Source organism: Diceros bicornis, chromosome 7 (assembly GCF_020826845.1).
Source record: "Diceros bicornis minor isolate mBicDic1 chromosome 7, mDicBic1.mat.cur, whole genome shotgun sequence".
NCBI classification, from domain to species: domain Eukaryota; kingdom Metazoa; phylum Chordata; class Mammalia; order Perissodactyla; family Rhinocerotidae; genus Diceros; species Diceros bicornis.
Genome location: NC_080746.1, coordinates 32,956,918 through 32,980,973, shown reverse-complemented (window position 1 = coordinate 32,980,973; position 24,056 = coordinate 32,956,918). Strand labels below are relative to the sequence as shown.

Genomic DNA, 24,056 nt, shown 5'->3' with positions numbered 1-24,056 from the left:
AAATTCATATTTGAGAGACTGGCAAAATAAAAAGAAAGTTTACAGAGTGATATAATCCAACAATCTAAGATCAGGAACCAATTAAGAATTTAAATATGATTACAGTTATTCTTTGGTATCACAGCTATATTTTTTAAACCTTAAAGAATAACACAGAATTAACAACAAAATGTGAAAGCTTCAAAAAGAAAAAAGACAGGCAGAACATTTATATACTAAGCAAACATATATTGTACCATGTTGTACTTAGCCCTGGGCTAAGCTGAGGTACAGAGAAATTTAAATATACTCTACCATTAAAGATCTCACAAAAAAGATCTTATTTTGGAGGTGAGAGTAATATAAACAATTAATGTCAAAAAATGTAATGATAATTGCTATAGTAGCAGAATGGGTAAAGTACTATAAGAGCACAGAGGAAAGAACAGTAAACCTATACAGGGACATCAAGGACATCATCTCCGGAAAAATGACATAATTTGAATCTTAAAGAATGAGCATTTTGCCAAGCAAAAAGAAAATTAAAAAACATTCCAGACAGAAGGAACAGCTTTTACAAATAAATTCTGTATTTCAGTATATCCAAAGCATAGGATGGGAAAAAAGAGAAGAAAAATGGATATGAGGCTAGAAAAATAAGTTGGAACCAATCCTCAAAGAGCTTTGTATGCCATGCTAGGAATTTCATCTTTATGCAAAGTGCAGTCCACTTAAAGTTTTTTAACTAGGAAGTAAGCCGTTACTGTATCATTAAGAGATCTTACTGTAAATAAGGGCAGCTAGTAACACAGCTAAAAATAACAATAGTTTAAACATGATAGGAGTTTATTTTTCTCTTATATATTGTGAAGTCCTGAGTTAGGCAGTCAAAAGCTGGTTTGATGATTCTGCAATGTCACTGGGAACCCAGACTCCTTCTGTCTCTCAGCTTAACCATCCTTAGCATGTGGTTTATATCATCACTCTCATGGTCACATGGTAGCTACTGGAGCTCCAGCCATCATGTCAGTGTTGTAGGCAGAAAGAAGGAAGAAATGTAAAGGACAGAAGGATATACCTTTGAGCTCCCTTTAAATTGTTTTCTAGAAGCGCCCATCTATCTGTTTATATCTAATTGGCAACTCCATCTACAAGGGAAACTGGAAAAAAAAGTTTTTTTAATGTGGCTATATTGCCACCCATGACAATATAGACTCTGTTGACAAGGAAGAAAGGGAAAATGGATATTACGTAGGAAACTAGGGGTCTCTGCTATAATTAGATTTGTTTGTTAGAAAGATAATTACAGTTACAGCATGGAAAATGGACTGAAGTAGAAACAAGCTAAAGTAGTTAGACTAGTAGGAGACTATGTCAGTTTTTGTGGCAAGAGGTGTTAAGCTGCTAAATTAAAACACTGCACTGGATGTGGAGATAAGAGGTAATATATTCAGGAGGTATAATTAATAGGATTCAGTTACTAATTGGTGGAGAGTGGTAGAAGAAAGGCTAGGAGGAGAGCAGTTCCCCTAGGACTTAGCAGAGAGCTTTACACATTTTTAGCATTCAATAAATACTTTTTTAATAAATTAATTATTTTGGTAGATGATGATATTTATCAAGGTTACAAATAAAGGAAGAGAATCAGGTTAGAGGTGTGAAAGATCATTTATTAATTTTTAAATGTATCGATTTTGAACCTCCCATGGCTCATCCAAATGGAGAAATCAAATCAGCAACTAGAAATATGGGTCTGAGACTTAAGAAAAAGATATGGAATAGAAATATATATTTAAGAGTCAATAATGAATAGATACATAGTTGATAAATGAAGCCATGGGAAAGATAAGCTAAATAACAGAAAGAATATAGACCACAAATTGAGGATAGGGCCTAAAATAAAACCTTAATGCATACTAGTATTTACTGCAGGTAGAGCAAGAAAAACTGAAAAATGGATTTTGAGAAGTAGTTATCAAGAAGGCAGGAGGGGAAACAAAAGCAAATAATGTATAAGAAGGCAAAAGAGACGGTAGTTTTAAGAATGAGGATGTGGTCAATTGTGTCAAGTGCCTCAGAGAAGTAGCCACCACTCGTGAGTATTATTTGCCCCAAAGAGGGTGCTGACTACCAAAGGATCTAGGTAGAAGAAGTCAGGAATTTTTGCAAAAACAGATGACATAGACATCCACCCAACAGAATGTTCTGAAACTTTAAAAAAATAATGGGGAAACTCACTATGGACTGATATGGAAAGATCTCTAGCAGAAGCAGATTTACCATGAAGCTAATGAGGGTTAAGTTTCTGGAGCCCTCACTGTTTGGCCCTTACATCTATTTTATATTAGTAGTTTTGCATTATTTTTCCTTAATGAGAGCCCCCGAATTGTATAGGCCTTATACTCTCATAAAACCTGGATCTGCCCCTGATTTCTAGGATATATTGTTAAGTATAAAAACAAGGTCCAGATCAGTATACGTAATATTCTGCCTTCTGTGTAAGAAAAGGGGAAAATTAGAATATATATTTATATTTATTTGTATTTGCTTAAAGAAAAAGTGAAAGAATACACAAATGACCAGTGAGAGCAAAACTTCCAAATGTGTATCATATATATTTTTTTGATTTCTGAATATTAATATATTACCTATACAAAATACTAAATTAATCTCTTAAGAAAATTCAATGTTATGAATGAAGAGCAAGAACAAAGATGTGAAAGACAACTACTTATTTAATTGTCTATTAGCTTACTCCTAAATTATGAGAGTTAAACTAAAGGTTCACCAGGTATGCATGATAGCTGACTCTTCTCCTTTCTACAAAGGATAACAGATTGGGGGTTTCAATGAGGTCAGAAAATTGTTGAAGTGAGAATATTAGCGTAAAAGAACTGGAAATATTAGAGCTAGCAGATTAAATGAGATGATAAAGCCCTAATACACAGTAAATACTCAAAAATGTAGGCTTAAACTATCATCAGTGAAGGAGAGGTAGTGACTGGAAGGTCATTAGATAACAGCAACAAGAAGCAGTAGTCAGTGGTTGTAAATTGACCTAAGTTAGTTTTAAAGTTAGTTTTTAAGTTCTCTTTGGTAGACAACAAGTGGTGAGGGTTGATAAAAGCAAGTGTCAGACTATAATCTAGCACAACTAGACATTTATTAGCAAAGCAGACACAAAACAATTTATACAACCGTTCAGTAAGTTTAACTAAAGTCCCAACTCTCTGTCCTTTTAGGTGCTCTGACTACACCTTACATGAAAGATTCACTCAAGCATGTACAACCACATTCCAGTGACAGAATTCTGTGCCTTCTGGCATTGGACAATGAGAAATGTTCCTATATTAATGGCTGGACACCAGACTGATTAGAGATCAAGCCTAAGATGCCATCTATAAGGGTGAAGGGTATAGATCTCTCTAGATTTTTATTCTCTGTTCATGCAAAGGTAGAAAGTGATCAAAATATGTTTAGGAAATCCACTTGTCGTGCATACCTTTAATTTCAACAAAGAAAGCCCATTTTTAACATTCATCAGGCTGTTCAACAGGCTATTATTTTCACGAATTAAAAACCATTTTTGACATTCAGTATGCTAATTAGAAAGACAGTCAATATGTAAAGCCTGATAGTATCTGCCTCAAGAGGATTGCTCCTTTATGATTAGAATATGCAGCAAACCATCCCATAACTGTGCGTTCTTCACTAGCATATTATGCCATCACCCTTCGATTAGGAAAATGGACTGTCTCTAGACTTCAATTTGAACTAACCATACATAATAATATACTGGTTTTGCTTAAACATTTTAAGGTAAATAACAAACATTGTAATACTAGAAAATCTGATTACATGTGGGTTTTTTCAAGGACAAAGGAGGAAAGACAATTTGGAGGTGTCAATGGAGAGCTAGAAAGTCACCTAGCCTACCTCTAGGCCTTGACTTATTTGTAGTGTGTCATGGGAGGAAAAGAACCTCTCCACTTAAGAGGGCTGCAGCAAAAGCAATATTCTTAAAAGACAGCTGTGTTTTAACTCGAACAAGAAGGTGAAAAGAATATTTAGAGAAGTAGGGGAAGTAGAGTATGTTGAGTACCAAAGTGCACAGGGGAAGGCTTTGGGAAATGGATGCCTCTGGGAGGTAGGGCTGGATTAGAGGTTATGCAGAGTAGTATGTGGATGAGTGTCCATATAATATGTGACCTTGAAGAAGTTACTTACCTTCTCTATGCTTCAGTTTCCTCAGTTGTAAAAAGGAGTTTCAAATAGCATCTGCCTCATAGGCTGTAGTGAGGGTTAAATTAGTTAATACTTAAAAAGTGCTTAAAAATATGTCTGCAACAGTAAGTGCTTAGTAAATGTTGGTTGGTGTTTTTATATCTTCCCCTTTTCTCATAAGAATATTTATAAATTTTGCCAGAAATGTGTGGAACTATGAGGTCAAATATAATGGGTTTTGCATGCCAGAACAAAGAGCCTAGGCATTTCTCAAAGTTTCTTTTTTCTGGATAAATATTCTTAAAATTGGTGCTGAGAATTTTGAGGTAACAGTTTCTCTTTGGGAAATTTGATGTCTAAATTTAAAATATTTACACTATTTTTTAAAATATTTTCTTTTTACAAAAGTTTTAAAGTAGTATTTTATCATTGATCAATAAGAGATCATTGAAGATGAAGTGATTCTGTACTATTTGATCTTTCTTTATTATCTCTTTAGTTTTCCAAAAACCAGTTCCTCCATTGGAAGAGGCCCTCAAACAAATTCAGGAATCCAACTTAAAATCAGAAGTAAACCTTCCCTCTTCCCACAGACCCACAATAAACCGGAGGTAAGTAATTCATGACTATTATGTGTAATTATTATATATAATAATTAAATAGCTTTCTAATTGCTGAGTTTGTAGGCTTTTTCATCAGTTACTCCTCACCTCTGTTTTAGAGTTTACTATTTTATTTTCACAGATTAAGTTGAGGTAGAGTGGAATATAAATTCCTTCAAAAATAAGGCAAAATCCTAATTTGTTGTCTTTGTTATTACAGTGCTGCCTATGTTGAATAATTTTCTATGGAAACTATCATCAAAACCATTTTATTTTATTTTATTTTTTTTATGAGGAAGATCAGCCCTGAGCAAACATTTGTGCTAATCCTCCTCTTTTTGCTGAGGAAGACCGGCTCTGAGCTAACATCTATTGCCAATCCTCCTCCTTTTTTTTTTTCCCCCCAAAGTAGATAGTTGTATGTCATAGCTGCACATCCTTATAGTTGCTGTATGTGGGAGGAGGCCTCAGCGTGGCTAGAGAAGCGGTGTGTCTGTGCGCGCCCAGGATCCGAACCCAGGCCGCCGGTAGCGGAGGGCGCACTTAACTGCTAAGCCACGGGGCCAGCCCAATCAAAACCATTTTAAAATATTGATATTGGTTACTCATCTTTCCTGAGAGGAAAAAATTGTGTTGAATTGTAGTGACATAAATTTAGGTAAAAAGAATGACTTTATTGTAGAAATACAATAAAGTCCCAGCTGAAAATCTTTCCTGGATGTCTTGAAAAAGCTACAATGTCTCCTAGTTCCTCTCCAGATTCACTTAAATGAATCATCTAGAAGCAATAGGATGGACCAACCAACCACAGAATACCCTCTGACATCCTCTATTTTCCATTTATTTATTATAAATGCTTATTGAAGCTACTACATGCTTAGCACTAGGTCAGGCATTGTAAAGGAGATATGGAGAAGTATGATATGGTAAAATACAATCCCTAGTATATATTCTAGGAGAGAGGTGAAATAATGCTTCAAAAAGTATGGAATAGTACCAAATGAGTAATGATAATAATATTTAATATTTATTTATACAAAGATATCTACAATTCAGACACAAATTATGTTAATTTTTACTTATACATAATGTTATTTACTAAAGTACTTCCATTTTTAGAATACATATGGCTAATAGTTCCTTTGTTCAGAGCTAGGAACAATTAAATTCATCCTCTCAGTCTTCATTATAGTTCAGGAAAGACCTCATGGAATAGAAGACTCTTCAGCAAGGCTTTGAAGAAAATAGAAGTTAATCATGAAACAAGTGGATAGATAGTATTCCAGACAGAGGGATCAGCATGTGCAAAGGCCTAGCATAAAGAAGGATTGATGTGTTCCAGGAGTAAGAGTATGGCTGAATGATAGAATGCAAAACACCAATAGCTTGGCTAGAGATGAGATTGGAGAGGTAAATGCATCGATACGCTAAGGAATATAAACTGTATCCCAAGAGTTTAAGACGAGTAATAGTGAAGGATTTTAAGCAGATGGATAATAAGATCAACTTTTTTAACATATCATTCCAATCTACTGTGAACAAATGTGGATAATGGATTGAAAGAAAACAAAAAAGGAGGCTATTTCAATATGTGTGAAATTATATGGGTCTAGAGCTCAAGAGAGAGATCTAGGCTTAAAATATTTGAAGCCAACACAATGGATGAGATCAGCCATGGAGAATACGTACTGTGACGACAGGACTAGGATAGAACACTGAAGAACAACAACATTTAAGGAAATGGAAAAAAGAGAAGCCTGCAAATAGGAACCGATGGTTGAGAGAACACTAGGAGAGGGTGGTATCATGGAAACTAAGGAAGTATAGAGTTTCGTGGAAAAAAACAGTTTACAGAGATCAAATGGCTTCTAGGGAGTCAGTAACGTAAAAAATTGTATCAGTCAGGATCCTGGCAGGAAACAGATGGCACAGTTAAAAATGGTGACTGAAAAGAGGTTTAATAAAGGGACTGGTAAGCCAACAAAGGATGGTGAAGCACCCCCAGAACTGACGACAAAGCCAGTATTACCACCACAGACGTGAACTAAAAAGAGCTGTAGCTGTAGAAGAGGGCTGCTAGCCAGACCTGTGGTCCTGGTAAAGCAACATTGCCACTGCTAAACCAACAGAGAGGAAGCCAGAGGAATAATTATCAAAAACCTTTCTTCTGTCACCCTCCCATCTCTTGCTAGTGCTTTCCTTTGGCCAAACTTAGCCATAAATCAAAAGGCAAGGGATCATTCAGTCTCTGCTGAGCAGAGACAAGTGGAGAAGTGTGGAATGTGAATCTGGAGGGGCAAAGAGTGAATATCCAGCACAGAAGCAATGTGTCCACTATATTTCACAACAAAAAAGTCATATAGGTGACTTTTGTCAGAGAAATCTCAGTGGAGGGATGGGGACAGAAAAGAGACAGCAGTGAGTTGAAAAGAAATGGAGAGCAAGCAAGTAAAGATAACAAGTGTAGCTTGGCTGTGAAAGAAAAAGAGAGGTAGAACAATAGCCAGAGGGAATGTAGGGCCAATATGGCTTTTTGTCTTAAGATGGAAAAGAAATCATGTTTAAGTATGGATGTCAAACTGATGAGTAACAGAATTTCAGTCTAGAAAAGTAGAAGAGAATAAAAATATGAAGTGTCTTAAGTACCTATTCTGTGCTGGACACTGATTAGCATTTGTTACACGTATGAATGAGACATGGTCCTTTGCCCAAGAAGGTTTATGTTACATTAAATTATAATACCATGCAGTTATGTTATAATACCATGTAATGATAGTTACATTATAATACACATGTAATACTGGGTAATGGGGGCTGTTACAGAAATATTAGCAAAGTGGTAAAAAAGTACAAAATTTAAAGTTGGTAAGAAGTCTTAAAGGATGAGTATGAATTGTCTAATGAAGCCCAGGTTGGTTTTAGGCATGTTCAGGCCTACCATGTTGTAAAAGGCACAGACCCAAAAGGAAATAGAACTTGTTTAGAGTGTCAGGTCTGTAGGATGTGTTGCCTGTAGGAGAGTAAATGATCTAGACATGTGGATTGAGATCAGATGTGAAATGCTTGTACGTCTAGCTAGGAAGATTAAACTTTATCCTATAACTAGTAGAGAACCAGTGGAGGTCTCTAAGCAGGGAGTGATATAATCCTCTTAATTATTTTAGAAAGATAATTGGTGTCAATAGAATAATACTAATTTTTATATTGAGGAAAGGATAAATTTGATAAAGGATTAAAAATATTTTGAGTGGTTAGAAGGAAAGGATGAGAGAGAAGAAAGAATGAGAATGCCTTTTCACAATGTAGAGAAGTGACATAAAGAATAAAGAGTTTAAGAATGTTGATCAAAAAGAAGTAGAAGAATTGGAGTATGGAGAGAATAGTGCCAGAAAAATCAGGAGGCATCCAGCTATGATTTTGAAAGGACTTACGTTAAAAGGGTGGTAGCGAAGTAGAAAAGAAAGAAAGAAAAGCTATTTCATGGAAAGAATAGATTATGAGTTTAGTATTTGATGGAATATAAAATGAAAAAAGCAAAAAAATCAAAAGAAGCTGAAATTTTGAGTCTTGATGGTTGAGGGAATTTGGTGCTTTAAAAATAAAAAGGAACATAATGAAAGAGTACAGGTTTGGCAAGATATTGCTAAATTGCATTTGAGCCTTCTGAGTGAGGGGATAAATATCCAAGTAGAAATGTACAAAAACAATTTGACCTAAGACGAAATGAGAGGTCAAGGCTATCAAAACAGATTTGAAAGTCATGATTGTATATGTTGTTGCTTAATTTTTATGTGTACTTATGTCTCCCCAACCTGATTGTAATATTATAGAGAACAATGGCTAAATCTTATACATGCAGGTATTCCCTATAGGGCTTAGCTCAGTGCTATGCGTGTTGGAGGTATTCAGTAAATACTTGGAGCAGAGAAACATCGCTTACATAAGTGAACGCTTCTCAGAGAGTATAAACTTGACCTGAAGCCTAATAGATGAGGAGGATATTCACCAAGGACAAACATTGAGAGAGAAATCCAGACAGAAGGAGTAAGTAGTATGTTAAAAGGCATAAAGGCATGAAAGGACATGTTGTGTTAAGGGAGCTGAAAGGAGTTCGATTTGGCTAGTGTGTACAGTGAGAAGAGAAGCTGTAAGCAGACAGATTGAAAGGAAGCCATGGGTTAAATCATGAAGAGCCTTGTTAAAGAGTTTGTCCTAAAAACAATTACTGAACGATTTGAAGCGGGCATACAACATCTATATTTTAGAAATATTGCCAGAATGGGAAAGAGTAGTGTAAGACTAAAGATGGGAAAATCAAATAAAGTTGTACTTTAGTTAGTGAAAATGATGACTTCCTGAGAGCCATTTAGGAGGTAGAATCAACATGATTTGGTAACTGTTTAAGAGTTGAAAGGTGAATGGGAGGAGTCAAGAATGACTCTGGAGATTGGGTTTGGTCAGTTAATGGATAATGAAACCATTTATCAAAATAAGGACTATTAGGAAAGAAGAGGTTTAAGGAAGGGAGTAACTGGAAGGAGGATTTATAAGTTGTGAGTTTGAGAGATTTATGAGATATTCCAGAGCCCAATTCTCATAGTAAGAAATCTGGGCCATGAATAAAGATATGATAGTTGCCAATGAATGGATGAAGTTAAAGCCATCATTCAGTACCCACCAGTGGTGGTCTTGGGTTAAGCTCAACAATCAAACTCCCATGACTACAATAGGTTTGGCTTCAATTAGAGGACAGAAAACACTGCATGTCAAGAGGCAGTGTTCTTCAATAAGAGGAATCCTCATGTCAAGCCACAAAGCAGTCAAAGGGCTAGTCTTTGCTATGCCTCTATCCAGACAAGTGACAGTCTGCTGCAGGGAAACAAGATCACAATGGGTAGGCATATAGCCACCCTGGGTTAGAAACCCCATGTTCCAAACAGGACCAATCTTCCTTGTAAGGGCTCCACATGAATAGCTTCCAGGTCCATGCAAGAGACATGTCCAGTTATAAGAATTACCACACTCAGGGAAACCTACAGCTATAGTTTCCTACCAGTTATCTCTGGTTGATTCACAGTCCTTTCAGTCCAGATGCAGTTTACTAAAGAAGGGGCATTTTAACTTAATCCTTGTAACACAGTTCAAATCCTACTAATAATCCAGGGGAACAAACTTAGAAAGTTAACTCAAAGTCAAATTCCACAGTGAAGAACGGATTTTGTTACCCCTTCACTCACATACAGATATAGATAAGATCACACAGACAGTATAAATAAGATCACACAGAGAGTATGGATAGAAAGCGATGAAGAGGGTCACATAACTCAAAAATTCCAGCATATAAAAGACAAGCAAAGAAAGAGGCGCTCAAGAAAGACCCTGAGAAAGAACAATCAGAGAAGTAGGCAAATAACCAGGAAAGCATGATGATATGGAAACCAGGGGAATTAAAGTCAGGAAAGATAGCCGTCAAGAAGTGTCTATTTTTACAATTATTAGGTCAATTAGTGAATCCTTAGCAAAAGCAGTGTATTGGAGTGGTAGAGGTGGGAGCCAGATTGCAGTGGGTTAAAGAACAAACGGAAGTTGAGGCAGTGAAGGCAATTTTAGAGTATTCCATGGAAAAGCTTGGCTGAAAAGGGAAGATGACAGACAATTAGAGCAGGTTTTAGGGTTCAGGGGGAAATAAGAGTGATAAAAAATTCCAAATCATTTAGTATAAAAATAACGTACATTTTTGTATAAGATTTTCTTCACTCTCAGGTTTCTTTTTCTGTGTAACAGTTGTTATCCTTTGTGTTATCAGATATTTTCAATTAAAAAAGCTCTTTCTATGAATGAAAGGGTAGACTTTTTTTGATCAACAGTATACAGTTCCTTGACGTCTTAGAAGAGATAAAGTGTCAGAATAATTTTGATTTCTCTATAGCAAACAAATATATTGTTATCATTATACCAAATCTGTGCTAGGACCATTAAATAACATATATCATCTTCATTTTATGAGAAATGACCTCCATTCTAAATTAGAATACATAGTTTTTATTTGTTATTGCAATGTACAATTATGACTATGACTTCATGATATCTATATCTATCTAGATGTATATACATACACACACACAAAAATGTAATGTATTTGGAAAACAACAAATTTATAGAGAGAACACTATGGTTTACTTATTACAAAGTTGAGCTTCTCTCCACAGATAACTAACAGTATTAAATAATATGTGCAAAAATGCTTTGTAAACTATAAAATGCTATACAAATATGAAATCTTGAAATATTAAGGATTCAGTGTCAGGCTAATAGAAATATTTATATGTATTATTTATTGAAAATATAACTAAGCTACAAATATTGATAAGCTATTGTCACATTAAAAATATATTTTCTGGGGCTGGCCTGGTGGCATAGTGGTTGAGTTCGCCCACTCCAGCGGGAGTGGAGGCCTGCAGTTTGCAGGTTTGGATCCCAAGCGCTGACCTATGCACCACTTATCAAGCCATGCTGTGGCAGGCGTCCCACATATAAAGTAGAAGAAGATGGGCATGGATATTAGCCCAGGGCCAATCTTCCTCACTAAAAAAGAGGAGGATTAGCAACAGATGTTAGCTCAGGGCTGATCTTCCTCACACTCACACACACACACAAAAAAATACATACTCTGAGGAATATAAACCTAAAATGTGTTAAAGAATAAAGTAATGCCAAGAAACACAGAGCTTCCATAGAAGTGGAAGTATATCAGTACTCATAAACGATTAGTCTAATGTGGAAAATATTAGTGGTAGATAAAAATAATTTAAGATGTTGGTAATGTGATAATCTAAAGGAGAAAAAAAAATGTATGAAAAATGGAGGATATTCAATGCTTAAGCCTCATGAAAAATCAGAGACTATGTCTATATGAAAATAGAAGCTGTTTCAGGAAATAATGAGATATGAAAATATTAATAAGGGACTAACATTAAAAATATAAGTAATCAGGGGCCGGCCCGGTGGCGCAAGCGGTTAAGTGCGCGCGCTCCGCTGCGGCGGCCCGGGGTTCGCTGGTTCGGATCCCGGGCGCGCACCGACGCACTGCTTGGTAAGCCATGCTGTGGCGGCGTCCCATATAAAGTGGAGGAAGATAGGCACAGATGTTAGCCCAGGGCCATCTTCCTCAGCAAAAAAAGAGGAGGATTGGCGGATGTTAGCTCAGGGCTGATCTCCTCACAAAAAAAAAAAAAAAAAAAAAAAAAAAAAAATATAAGTAATCAGCCTTCCATCACAACCAAATCCTTATCACAAAGATAATATACTTGACCGTTCTGGAAGGTGTAGGGTAAAAGAAGCTATATTTTCTCCCATATTAAATTTTTATACTTTAAGGTGATGATGTTAGATATCTATCTCCAATATCCATGTATTTGTGGTGAGACAGTTGATCCTGAACCACATGCTACCCTGAGAAATCTGGCCAGAGCTGAGCAGTGATTTATTTGACCTCTATTTGCCTTTTGTACCAGTACTTTAAACCAGGTTTTCTGACCCATATTCATTATCTGTATGACTACCAGGCTTCTGAAATGTGAAAATATTTTAAGAGCAAGGAATGAGAAAAGGGGAACCTGAATAAGCTATGTACATTTCTCATTCCATGTGAGAGGATACTGGTTGAACAGAAGAACATCATGTATGGACCCTCAGGACAAAAAAAATATATATGAATCAAAAGCCTAGAGACAGCCCAATAAACTAAACAACCATCTTAATAAGGCCATCTCTCTACCTGCCTGTCCAAATGCTTTTCCACCTGTGCAGATCCATTCCTGCCTGTCCAGCTGTCTCCACACCTGGTCCCTACTTACCTGATCAGCTGTCTCCTTCACGGGCCCCATTGCTATCCCACCATTCCCAAATTCTTCCTAGCTATCCAACTGTTTCTCCTAACCGCCAGCCCCATACCCTGCCTATCCGTCCATCTGTCCTCTCTGCTCTTCCAAAGACCTTTTTACCAGGCCCATTACTGTCCTACCCAGTCAAATATCTTCCTCGCCCTCCGGCCGCAGTTACTTCCAGCTTTTCTAGCAGTTTCCCTCGTCTACCAGCCCCAGTTCCTTCTGGCCCACCTGACCATCTACCCCACCCACCCCAAAGTTCTCCAGTCATTCCTGAGTCTGACCCACAGAGCAAGTTATTTTACAAAACTTTTAGGCCCAAACATTTCCTTCCAGCACAACATTCTACCCCAGCCACTCTAATGCCTGCCCTTGTTCATCGTTCCCTTCCAGCTCGACTGGTTGTTTCCCCAACCCCTTTGGAAGCTCTCCCTGTTTTGAAGCCTTCCTGTTTGTCCAGTCATCCCCTTCATCAACCAGTCCCCACTCTTTCTTATATCACTCCATTGCCTGAACATCCTGCTAGTTTAGATACTTTTCAGTCAGTCCAGCAATCTGTTCCACAAACCACAACATTGTCAAATCTGCCCCAGGCCTTTGTAGACCATCCACCTGCCTCAGTTCTCTCCCATCCACCTCCCTGTCATTCTCCATCCTCTTCTTTGTCTCTATCTCCTTCCACATCCTCTTCTTCGCCTTCTATAGAGGTTTCTTCCTCTTCATCCGTTCTTTCCTCTTCTTCACCTTGCTCTTCTACCTCTCCATTCTTACCTCCTTCATCTGTCCCTCTTTTTTCCTCTCCTTTGCATTCATCTCCCTCTCCATGTTTGCCCGCAATGTATTTAGATTTTCCTTCTCCAATTCCTCCTGTTTCTTCTTCCTTTATGATTTCTTCTTCCTTTCCTCCCATGCTTCACTCTCCCTCTCTTTCTACCTCCCCATCTCCTTTTATTCCTATCCATCCCTTCAATCCTCCTCACTGGGGGAAGGAAGTAGAGAAGAGAAGCAAGTGGAGTAGAGAAGAAAGGAATAGAGAAGAAAAAGTTGACGACAACTTTAAAGGTAAATAAATTGAGTTTATTAGATATTTTGTAGATTTAGCAATATTTTATTTGGGAAGGGTGATGAAGGGGAAGGTTTACGTAAGAGTAGGAAAGCCTAAAAGGAAGAGAGAGAAACATCCTCTCAATGTTCAGGAACTTGTGTTAAATACCTTCTTGCCCTCCCTGATCTCCCTGTGGTAACAAAAAGATAGTCAGAAATCTAGTAATCATTGACCTTGACTACTTCAGTTTGTCCAAATAAAGATATATATGGGTATTGGAGATAGGTATATGTCACATGTGGCCATGTGTCGCCTTCCAAAATATTTTCATCCTCATTGAATTGGGAATAATTCAAATGAATTGGAAATAAATGCCCTTGGGATTCACACTACAGCCCTAGTCAGCTATTTGATATACCTCATCCCCACCCACCCACCCCCAAATCTTCCTTTGTTCTTTGCTTTTCACTTTGTACATATGCTGAAATGTAACATGCTGTAAGTTTCCAGAAGATGCAAAGTTTTAATAGAAGGTGATGTCATTATCCACCGATAATTTTTGGGTGGTGCTTTGGCACACTAAAAGTAGACTCTGCATTAAAGGTACCCCTTCTGTGGCATGAAAACCGTGCTTATATTTGTGATACACCTGAACACAAATGTGTACACTCTCCTCCACGGAATAAGATCCAACCTTCCAAATCTAGTAAAGTTTTTTTTACAAGTAATTTTTATATTTTCTGTCTGCTTGAATCTTCAGCCAATTCTATTAGCGTTATAGGAATGCCTACCAGCCATGACATTGGCCTTAGAACTAAGGGTAATGCAGCATATTATTATCCAGATAGGAATGCTCTTAAAGAACTGAGGACTGAGTCTACACATCTATAGGAATTCCTTCTACATCCATCTCAAACAATAAAGGAATAGGATTTAATAATCAAAGCTGTGAATAATTGGGCATTCCTACATGAAGGTGGAGTGCTTTATTGGCACTATAATCTCACAAACATTTTTATTTTACTATTGACTGCCTTAATTCCCATTCTAATATGTCTATATATTTCTCCAATATCCTTATATGTGATTATCTGGACATATACACCCACACACACACATTACATGAATGTAATATATATATAAAGAAGTTTATTTAAATGTACTAAACATTTTTTATATATGGTTCACAGAACTATAAATAATGCCTTGGTTTCATCATTGTCAAAAAATGATCACAAGCATCAGAAACATCTCTTATCCAAAATCAATTGTGATAAAGAAATGAAGGAAAACAGCAGGGCAAACTTGACTACTAACAAAGATGCGTTCCAGCTTAAACTGGAGGAAACTCAGAAACTCCTAGAAGATCAGCATCTAAGCAGTTTGCAAGTATGAAACTATAAATATGTTATTAATATTTCAATATCTAGTAATAATTCTGTCCCATCTTTGCAGTGTTCACTAAAGAAATGTATGCCATTAGCTAAGGGTAGGATGTGGATGAATCAGCACAAATTCATCACAGATACTAAAGAAATATTCTTTTAGTTTTTTCCTTATCTTTTACTCATTTTTCTCTCTGCCTCCTCTATTCTTCTTTTACCATCACTCATATTCTGAAAAATATGCTTTATGACTGTTATTTTCTGACAAACATGAAGGCTATTTGAAAGTACAATGTAATATAAGTATCATTGTTAGATACTGGATTATAAAAAGCAACCTGAAAATTATAATACCTCTGGACCTTAGGTTCTTAATGAAAATATGGCACAATTAGCTAGAAATGGTATTTCTAGTCTCTCTCTACTAGGGCATTTATTTTGTTTTTTTCCCACAAATGAGTACAGATTTCACCTGATTTTCCTGAAATGTTCATACACTTTATTTTTCATGTGTAATTACACACATTTAGGCAATTCTTAATAGGCTGATATCAAAATTAAATTCATAACTTTGGCCTGATTTATCCAACAACGGAGCAATAATGGCAAGGCTACAAAAGCAAAGCAGGAGAATTCTTCTGGCTATAATGAAGTGCTTTCTTGGCATAAACAACTATAATTCTGAATAAAATATATGAAACAACTATTTTTAGATATTAGACAACAGGCACTACAGGATATAATCTTGAAATAAAGGGAAATAAGTGAGGTAAGCCCTGTAATAACATAGGCTTTTTACTTGGACACATTCTCTGGACAAGCCTCAAAAAAATTCACAGGTAACCCAACTGCCTGTCAAAAAAAACTTAACACTTTCTTAAAGAATACTGAAATCTAGTAATACAATATAATGCTTACAATGTCCAGCATTCAAGCAAAACTTGACATGTATAAAAGCAGGAAAATGTGACCCATAACCAGGAGAAAAATTAATCGGACACAGAAATTACAGAGATGATAGAATTCATAGACAAGGAATTTAAAACCATTTTTATAAACATTTTCAAGAAATTAAAGTAAAAATGAACATAATGAAAAAAGATCTTTTTTAAAGAACCAAATAGACTTTCTATATCTGAAAAACATATTATCTGAAATGAAAATTTCACTGAGTGGGCTTAACAGTGCAGGCATTACAGACAAAAAGATCAGTGGACTTGAAGTCATAGCAATAGAAATCATCCAAATTGAAGCACTGGGAGAAAAAAGACTGAAAAAAATTAACAGAATGTTAGTAACCTGTGAGACAATATCAGGCAATCTAACATACATTTAATTAAAATCCCACGAAGGGGAGAGGGAATATTTAAAGAACCAGGGGCTGATAATATTTTAAATATGATGAAATTATTAATCCACTGATCCAAGAAGCTCAACAAACTCCAAGAAGGACAAGTGTGCATATGCATTCACACTCACACACATACCCTTCACAGAGTCATATCAAAATTAAATTAAGACAAAAGAAAAAAAAACATACATTACATGCAGGTGAACAAAGATAAGATGGACCACACTAACTTCAAGCCAGAAGACAGTGAAACAACATTTTTAAAGTTCTGAGAAAGAAAAAACTACCAACCTAGAATTCTACATCCAACTAAAATACCCTTCTAAAATCAAGGCAAAATAGGCATTTTCAAACAAACAGCTGAACACCACTGCACTGCACCAGCATCTGCACTATAAGAAATGCTTTACAGAAAGTTTTTCAGGGAGAAGGAAAATGATATCAGTTGAAAACTCAGATCTGTAGTGATGGAAAGCAGATTAGTGGTTGTTAGGGATGGGTAGGTATTGACTACAAAGACACATGAAGGAACTTTCAGGAGATGAAAAGGTTCTATATATTGTTTGGTATGGTGGTTATGGGTGAATAATTTGTCAAAACCCATCAAACTATACATTTAAAATGAGTGCATTTTATTATAGATAAGTATGCTTCAATGAAGTTGATTTGAATACTAAAACACAAAAAAACTAAAACACAAAAGCATGTTAAATGTAGTACAGTGCATATCAGTAACTTATAAGAAAACCTTGAATTAGACCATAATGTTTTATTTTTTAGTGGTGAGAAAAATTCAGGGAAAAAAAAGTATAGTTTAATGAAATCAGAAGTTATTGAACTTCTTTTGAGGTGCTTTGGGAGATGAGGCCATCACAGACCTATGCAAACAGAAATCTTAGAGCCATGGACATCACACTTATATCTATAAGGACCTTTTAACCCAGATTTCTACATCTCACTAGATACAATCTCAAAGGAAGCTCTTCAGGCCTGGTTTCCTTATCACTATCAATTAACATAACTCAGTTCCAAAAACAGGCATTAAAGGAGCTATGCTTGTTTTTGTTCTCCTAATTAGGTTAATTGACCATCACTTTAAAAAGACATTGCAATACTGAAGGATGTAATATCAAACTCTCATGAATCATTTTCAAAACTTATTTCACAATAATATATCAATAAGCATTAACTATACTAACTAAAATATTTTCATTCTGTAACTGATTTCCTTGATTTCTTAGTTTATTTTCTGGGCTAGAAAAATAATAAGTTTTTGTTTAATACCAGAATATTTAAATTTTCTAAAATTTTTGAAAAATCTTAAGGAACACTAATTTTCTTGAGTCCATTTAACTTTTTGACTAGATTTGCAATTTAAAGTCTTCTTGAATTTATTTCTACGTATGTGATACAGATTAATGTGCTCTAGATATGTGTGAGAAATTAGAAATATTTTTAAACATTTACCATACTTTGAAGTGATCATGAAATTTTATTAAATACTGGTAAGTTCTATGAACTTGTATTGAAATAGTTATGAGAATGTCTATGGACAATGTCTATGGAATAATTCCATGGAAATTATTCCTGTGCTAGATCTCCAAAAAGGAGCCATTAAAATCAATAGTTCTCAACTTTAAATCCACATTAGAATTACCTGGGGAATTTAAAAATAATAATAATACCAGTACATGGACCCCATCCAAGTATTAAATGAGCAGGATCCAGGCATAGATATTTTTACAAAGCTCCTTATGTGATTCTAACATGCAGCCAGAGTTGAGAACTCTACTATATAGACCACAAGATTAACTTTTATAAAAAGATGTAGCCCTACCAAATGTGATAGAACTTTTAGTTATAGAGCTTTTAGGAGTCTCATTCATGTCCAGTGAAAGTTTCGGGGAAAAATACCATTTGTAAATAAATGTTTTTCAGAATTTCACATTCTTTTATGAAACCTTCAAGAAATTCCATACTCTAAATGGAATACAATAGCAAAATTATTTTCTAAGCTATACCTGTGGCTAGAATAACTGAAGTAGTTACTTTAGGCGTGGTGAGGCAAACACGCTTTATTGTAAATCTTTGTTAGCTCCCTCTTTTTTTCTCTGAGGACTGCTTCAGGGATATAGATTATTTATATACCTACACTGTTTATGGTCATATTACTCTATTTTTTATGCCAAGGAGAATTGAACTTAGTAACAATGGTGTGTTGAATCATTAATTTTGGCATTTAAAAATTTCTAAGTTATAAAACAGTGTTCTTTTTTTCTTTCAGAAATTTCGTGATGAAGTTAATCAGATAACAAATTCTGAAACCCTCTCAAGTATAGACAGTCTTGAGGCTGGGGCACATGAAGAAATATATTCAACACTTAATAAGGAGCCTTCCACATCAATCCAGCAGAATTCTGTTTTCCTCACATCGGCAAATCTGCAATCAACTAATCTACGCTGCTTTGATGAAGATAAACTGTCATTCTCTAAAACTCAACGTATAAATAATTGGCTTACAAATTTAGATGATCCAAATACTCAGACTGTTACACCTTTCTCAGATATTTTAAGTAAACCTAATGTTCTACCTTCATGTGAATGTTTTAATAGTAAAGAACAAAATACATCTGCTCTGAGTAGAACTGTGGAAAGAGCCACAGATACTGCTGATAATTCAGTAGCCTTTGTATATAGTCCACCCATATTTGTTCAAGACAAAAAAAGTGAAAAGATCTCTGAAACTAGCACTATGAGGACAACTGACTCTTCTTCTGGAGCATTCAAAAAGGAAAGACCATTAGTTACTGAGAGCCCAACATTTAAATTCAGCAAAGCCTGGACCACTCCAGATTCTCTAAGCCAGGAAATGGCTGCATTTTCGGACCAAAAGAAATATTCTGAATTAACTCAAGAAAAAAGAACTACTTCAATTCCTACTTCATTTGTACCTGTGACAACGCCTTTAGTTTTGCCATCTAATAGACAATCAGCTAGGCCTTTACCAAACAGCAGTATACAGATAAAAGAAATTGACCCAGTGCAGTGTTCTGATAAGTTAGGGGAACTGGAAGGTATTAAAGATGAAAAGATAAAATATTTTAATTTTAATAAGGAAGAGTTGCCTTTCTTTTCAGATGACCTTCAAGCTGCCTATATACCTCACAACTCTGATTCAAAAGATAAAAAACAGAAAATAGCTGAAACGCCAACATCATTGTCTAATATAATATCTAATTGTGACTTAGTTGGTCAGCACAAAAAAATGAAATACGACATTCATGAGAGAAATGGTGTGAAGTTTCTTAAAAGTATTTTAAAAAAAGACTCTAAGTACGAACATGATTGTTTTAAGGCACTAGTTATAAACCAAGGCTTCAAGTTAGGAAGTCAAAGAGCAGCAATTATCAGAGATAGTATTGAATTAACAAAAGAAAAAGGAAAATGTTCAGAAATTCCAAAGACTATTAAAAAACTGAGATGGTTTGATGAAACTGGAGATACAGAAAAAAATGCTGAAGATAATCATTCACTGAAGAATAGATTAGGAATATCTCAACAGTGGTCTCACCCATTCCACATTCAAACTGAAAGTGGTACTGCCAGCAACATAATTAGTGTTCCCGCCTGTGCTATAAATTCTGCTGACAGAAAAAAGCCCAAGGATGATTCTGTCTCTGGAAATGTCACTGCTTCAGAAACACCTGGAATAGACCATGTGCCTTTGAACTGTTTTATACCTTCAGGTTGTAATATTGCTAAACATGCCTTGTCAGCCTCAAAAAGAGAGGAAAGTAAATCCCCTGTAGATAGTGGTGATTCTAAAACTCAGAAAGCTAATCCACAAAGCAGTGGAGCAAAAGTAATTAGAAGAACAAGACCTGCTAAAGTCCAATCAGGCTTTATATATACAAACAGAAAAGGTACTGTTATTCGACCACAGTCTGCAAGCAAAGCCAATACATTTCTACAAGCTCAGGGTAAATTAATTTTACCTCATCCCCCTCCTAAATCTCCATCAAATATTAGGAGTGGTAAAAATATACAAGTATCTCAGTGTCAATTAGTAATATCTGAAAATTCTCAAAACATTATTTCACATAACTATTTTAATTCAAATTATGTGCTTCCAGCAGAAAACAAATTGAATCAGTGGAATCAAGAAAGTAGTCTTCCACTCTCACATGTTTGTTCTGACTTAGACACTGTGATGCCATCTCTACCATATTGTTCTTCTGAGTGCCAAACTTTAGCAAAAATAAATCATTCAAATGGCATTCACATGGTTGCCCAGCAAGATGAGACATTACATTATACCCAAAGATGTCCTGTTTATGAAGAAAGTCATCATTCTGTGACTCTTAGAACTACTAAAGAAGAATCTGTTCCCTTGTGGAAAAGACAGCATAATATTCTGGGTCAAAATGAAAAGGCTGCTGGTAAGAATAAATTTATATATTTTTATAGATAAAATATACAACTTTTTAAATTCATATGAAATTTTTCCTACTGAGGTATGGCAATGTGTACCTTATAGATATTAATATTAAATAATAACTTAGCCTTATAGAAATAATTTATATCCCTTAATATTGTATCCTTGTCTATCTAGTAGCTGAAGCTTTTAAGAGAATGGCCCAAACTTTACTCAACTAAAATTGGAAACTTGCCAGCACCCATTTTTTCCATGACTTTTCTTGTTATTTTACAAGAGGGAGAACAAAGAATAGGGTCTGATTCTTATCCCATATCTTTCTGTCATTACCCCAATATTATAGTCAAAATTTCTGTCAAAGTAAGCACAGTGAAAAATATTGTTTAAATTATTCTAAATAGGTGAATAAATGTGGTTATAATACTTTCCTTTATTTTTCTTTAAAGTGTTTGTTAAATTGAATTGTTATAAGCTAATAATAGGAGTGCCTAACCCTCCCATTCTCTTTCCAAAAGAGTGGTAGTTCTACTTGTATCTGTTATGTATGTTGGTTTTCATATGGAGAAAAAATGAAGCTTTCCTGTAAACATTTTTGAAAATTAATTCTCTATAGAATGCTATTGTCCTTAGTAGCTGGTTGACTCCTTGTAAAGGTACTTTACTCTGAGAGAATTGACTAGAAGATTAGAAATATATCCTCCCACCAGTAGGAATTAGTTGCCTATTGCGAAATAGATAGGACTTGGGGAAAAATCAGAAAAGCAACTCTTTTCTTATCTCAAAGATATGAATAAATATTAAGAAGATATAAAATGGGAGTTAGTTTGAAATTTAATATTCAAAGTCTTCTTCAATTAGACTATGAGATTTTAAGGACAAGGGACTTTTTTTGTAATTTATGACTGTATCCCAGATCCTAACAGTACCTGGCACTTAGCAGGCACCCAAACTTTTCTTGAGTTGAACGGACACAAGCCTATTAGCAGATGGAAAACTAAATGCAAAGACTGGAATCTAAAAATCTTCAAGACTTATCTACAAAAACCTAGAGTTTAAAAAATTATTTCTCTCACTAAAGGTTTCATTCTCCTTTTATTCAGTCATTTCACAATGTAGCTTAAGTTTTCACACTACTTCCAAAAATTGAAAGCATCATATAGATTTGATATTCTAAAGTAAATAATGATAAATAAATTATGATGGTTACGTTTTTTGAGTTCCTAATCTGTTCAGGTTACAGTGCTAAGTGCCTTACCCTTATTGTCTCATTTAAACCTCATAACAACTCTGAGAAATAAGTATTTTTTAAAATCCCATTTTGCAAAAAAGGAAATAGAATTGCCCAAAGTCAAGAGCTAGTGAATAGCAAAATTGATATTTTAATCCAAATATCTATGGCTCCAAGTCCCACGCTTTTTCTACTAAAACTATATAATAAATATAGTTATTAAGGAAATATCATATATCAGAGTCAGAGCTGATTGGGAAAAATATTAGGAAACATAGTTTCCCAATAGCTTAAGCATAAAAGGGTAGCATATTAAAATTATGTTCTCATTCTCTGATAAAATAGTATATATGTTCATCTAGAGAAACCAATATTTTCCTAACATTTAATCAAAGGAGGTAGTTCATAGGGGTCTTTGTATAAAGGGCACTGGAAAATGTAATGAATTTTAACGTTTTTAGTCATGTTTTTAGAGAGAAATATTCAAGCTGTTGTATATGTCTATACTTCTTAATACAGTGATTATACCTAGAAAATTTAATACTAGCAATACTAAATACTTTGTATGTTTAGTCACTCAAACTTTTTTTTCAAAACTATTTAAAATTAAGCATTTCAAGTGAACCCTTTGCTAGTATCAGATTATAGTTCAGTGAGCATATATTCATTTTTTTACTACCCTATTTGCCAAGTCATTTTTATTCTCACACTCAGTGTACCCAGGGTTGACAATTGTGGAGGGCATCTTCCTCTCCATTAGCATTTCCACAACTCTTTAGCAAAACTCTCCCGTAAAATGGCATGAGACCCCATGCCATTCAACTATATCACTTCCTGACCTCTCAAGTCATTTCTCCCCTCAAAGATGACTTTGGCATCTGGTTCACAGTCTTCCTTTCCATGCAAAGTTTTTGCCAATATACTGCTGATTCAGCTTTCATGTGGATGAACAATCCAATACCCTGATCTCTCTCAATTTCTTTCTCATCTCTAATGACTTTCTATACCATTCTGCCTCAAGTACCCATTTTCTTTGTCATACTCTGGACCTTGCCAACACTCATAACCCTTCTACTTCTAAAATCAGTAATTCAGTTTACATCCTGCTCCCTGACTACAATACGGTATTTGCACAAGAATATTTAGACCAACAGAATAGAATAGAGTCTAGAAACAGACCCACATGTTTGAATGCTTAATTTTGGGCAAAATTGGTACTGTATAGTAGGGAGAAAAGACGTCTTTTCATTAAATGCTGCTGAGTCAACTGGATGATTATATGGAATTAGTAAAGTGACCCTTACCTCACACTATACACAAAAATCAATTCCAGGTGAACTGTAGATATAAATATGGAAACTGAAAAAGAAATGCTTCTAGAAGATAACATAGGGAATATGTTTATAACTTTAGGATAGGCATAGATTTCTTACACAGCCTAAAAAGTGCTAACCATTAAGGAGAAGATTGGTAAATTTCACATTAAAATTAGAAACTTTTTTCATCTGAAAACACCATTAAGATATTGAAAAGGCAAACCACAGAGTGAGAGAAGATATTTATAATGCATAATACTGACAAAGAGCTCATATCCAGGATATACAAAGAATTCTTACAATCAATAAGAAGAAGACAACCCAATTATATCAGTCAGAGTTCAACCAGAGAAGCAGAACCAGTAAGATATATTAAGATATATTGCAAGGGATTGGCTTACATAATATGGGAGCTGGCTAGGCCAGTTTGAAATTTTTAGGGCAGGCTGTGAAGAAGGGCAGGCCAGAACTCATAGGGATAGACTAAAGTTCCTATCTACAGGAACTTTTTATTCTCTCAAAGAAGCCTCAATCCTACTTTTAAGTCCTTTGAACTAATTGAATCAGGTACAGACAGATTATCTAGGGTACTCTCCCTTACTTAA

At 35.3% G+C, this 24,056-nt stretch overlaps 1 protein-coding gene across 1 annotated transcript in view; it reads left to right on the top strand.

The window, feature by feature from the left end:
• Window positions 1-24,056, top strand: part of CEP126 (centrosomal protein 126) — a 77,580-nt gene that overhangs the window by 30,548 nt on the left and 22,976 nt on the right. Inside the window, exons 4-6 of the mRNA XM_058545350.1 lie at window positions 4,703-4,814; window positions 14,927-15,125; window positions 18,757-20,912. Coding sequence (XP_058401333.1) covers window positions 4,703-4,814; window positions 14,927-15,125; window positions 18,757-20,912 — 2,467 coding nt within the window. The remainder of the gene's footprint in view (window positions 1-4,702; window positions 4,815-14,926; window positions 15,126-18,756; window positions 20,913-24,056) is intronic.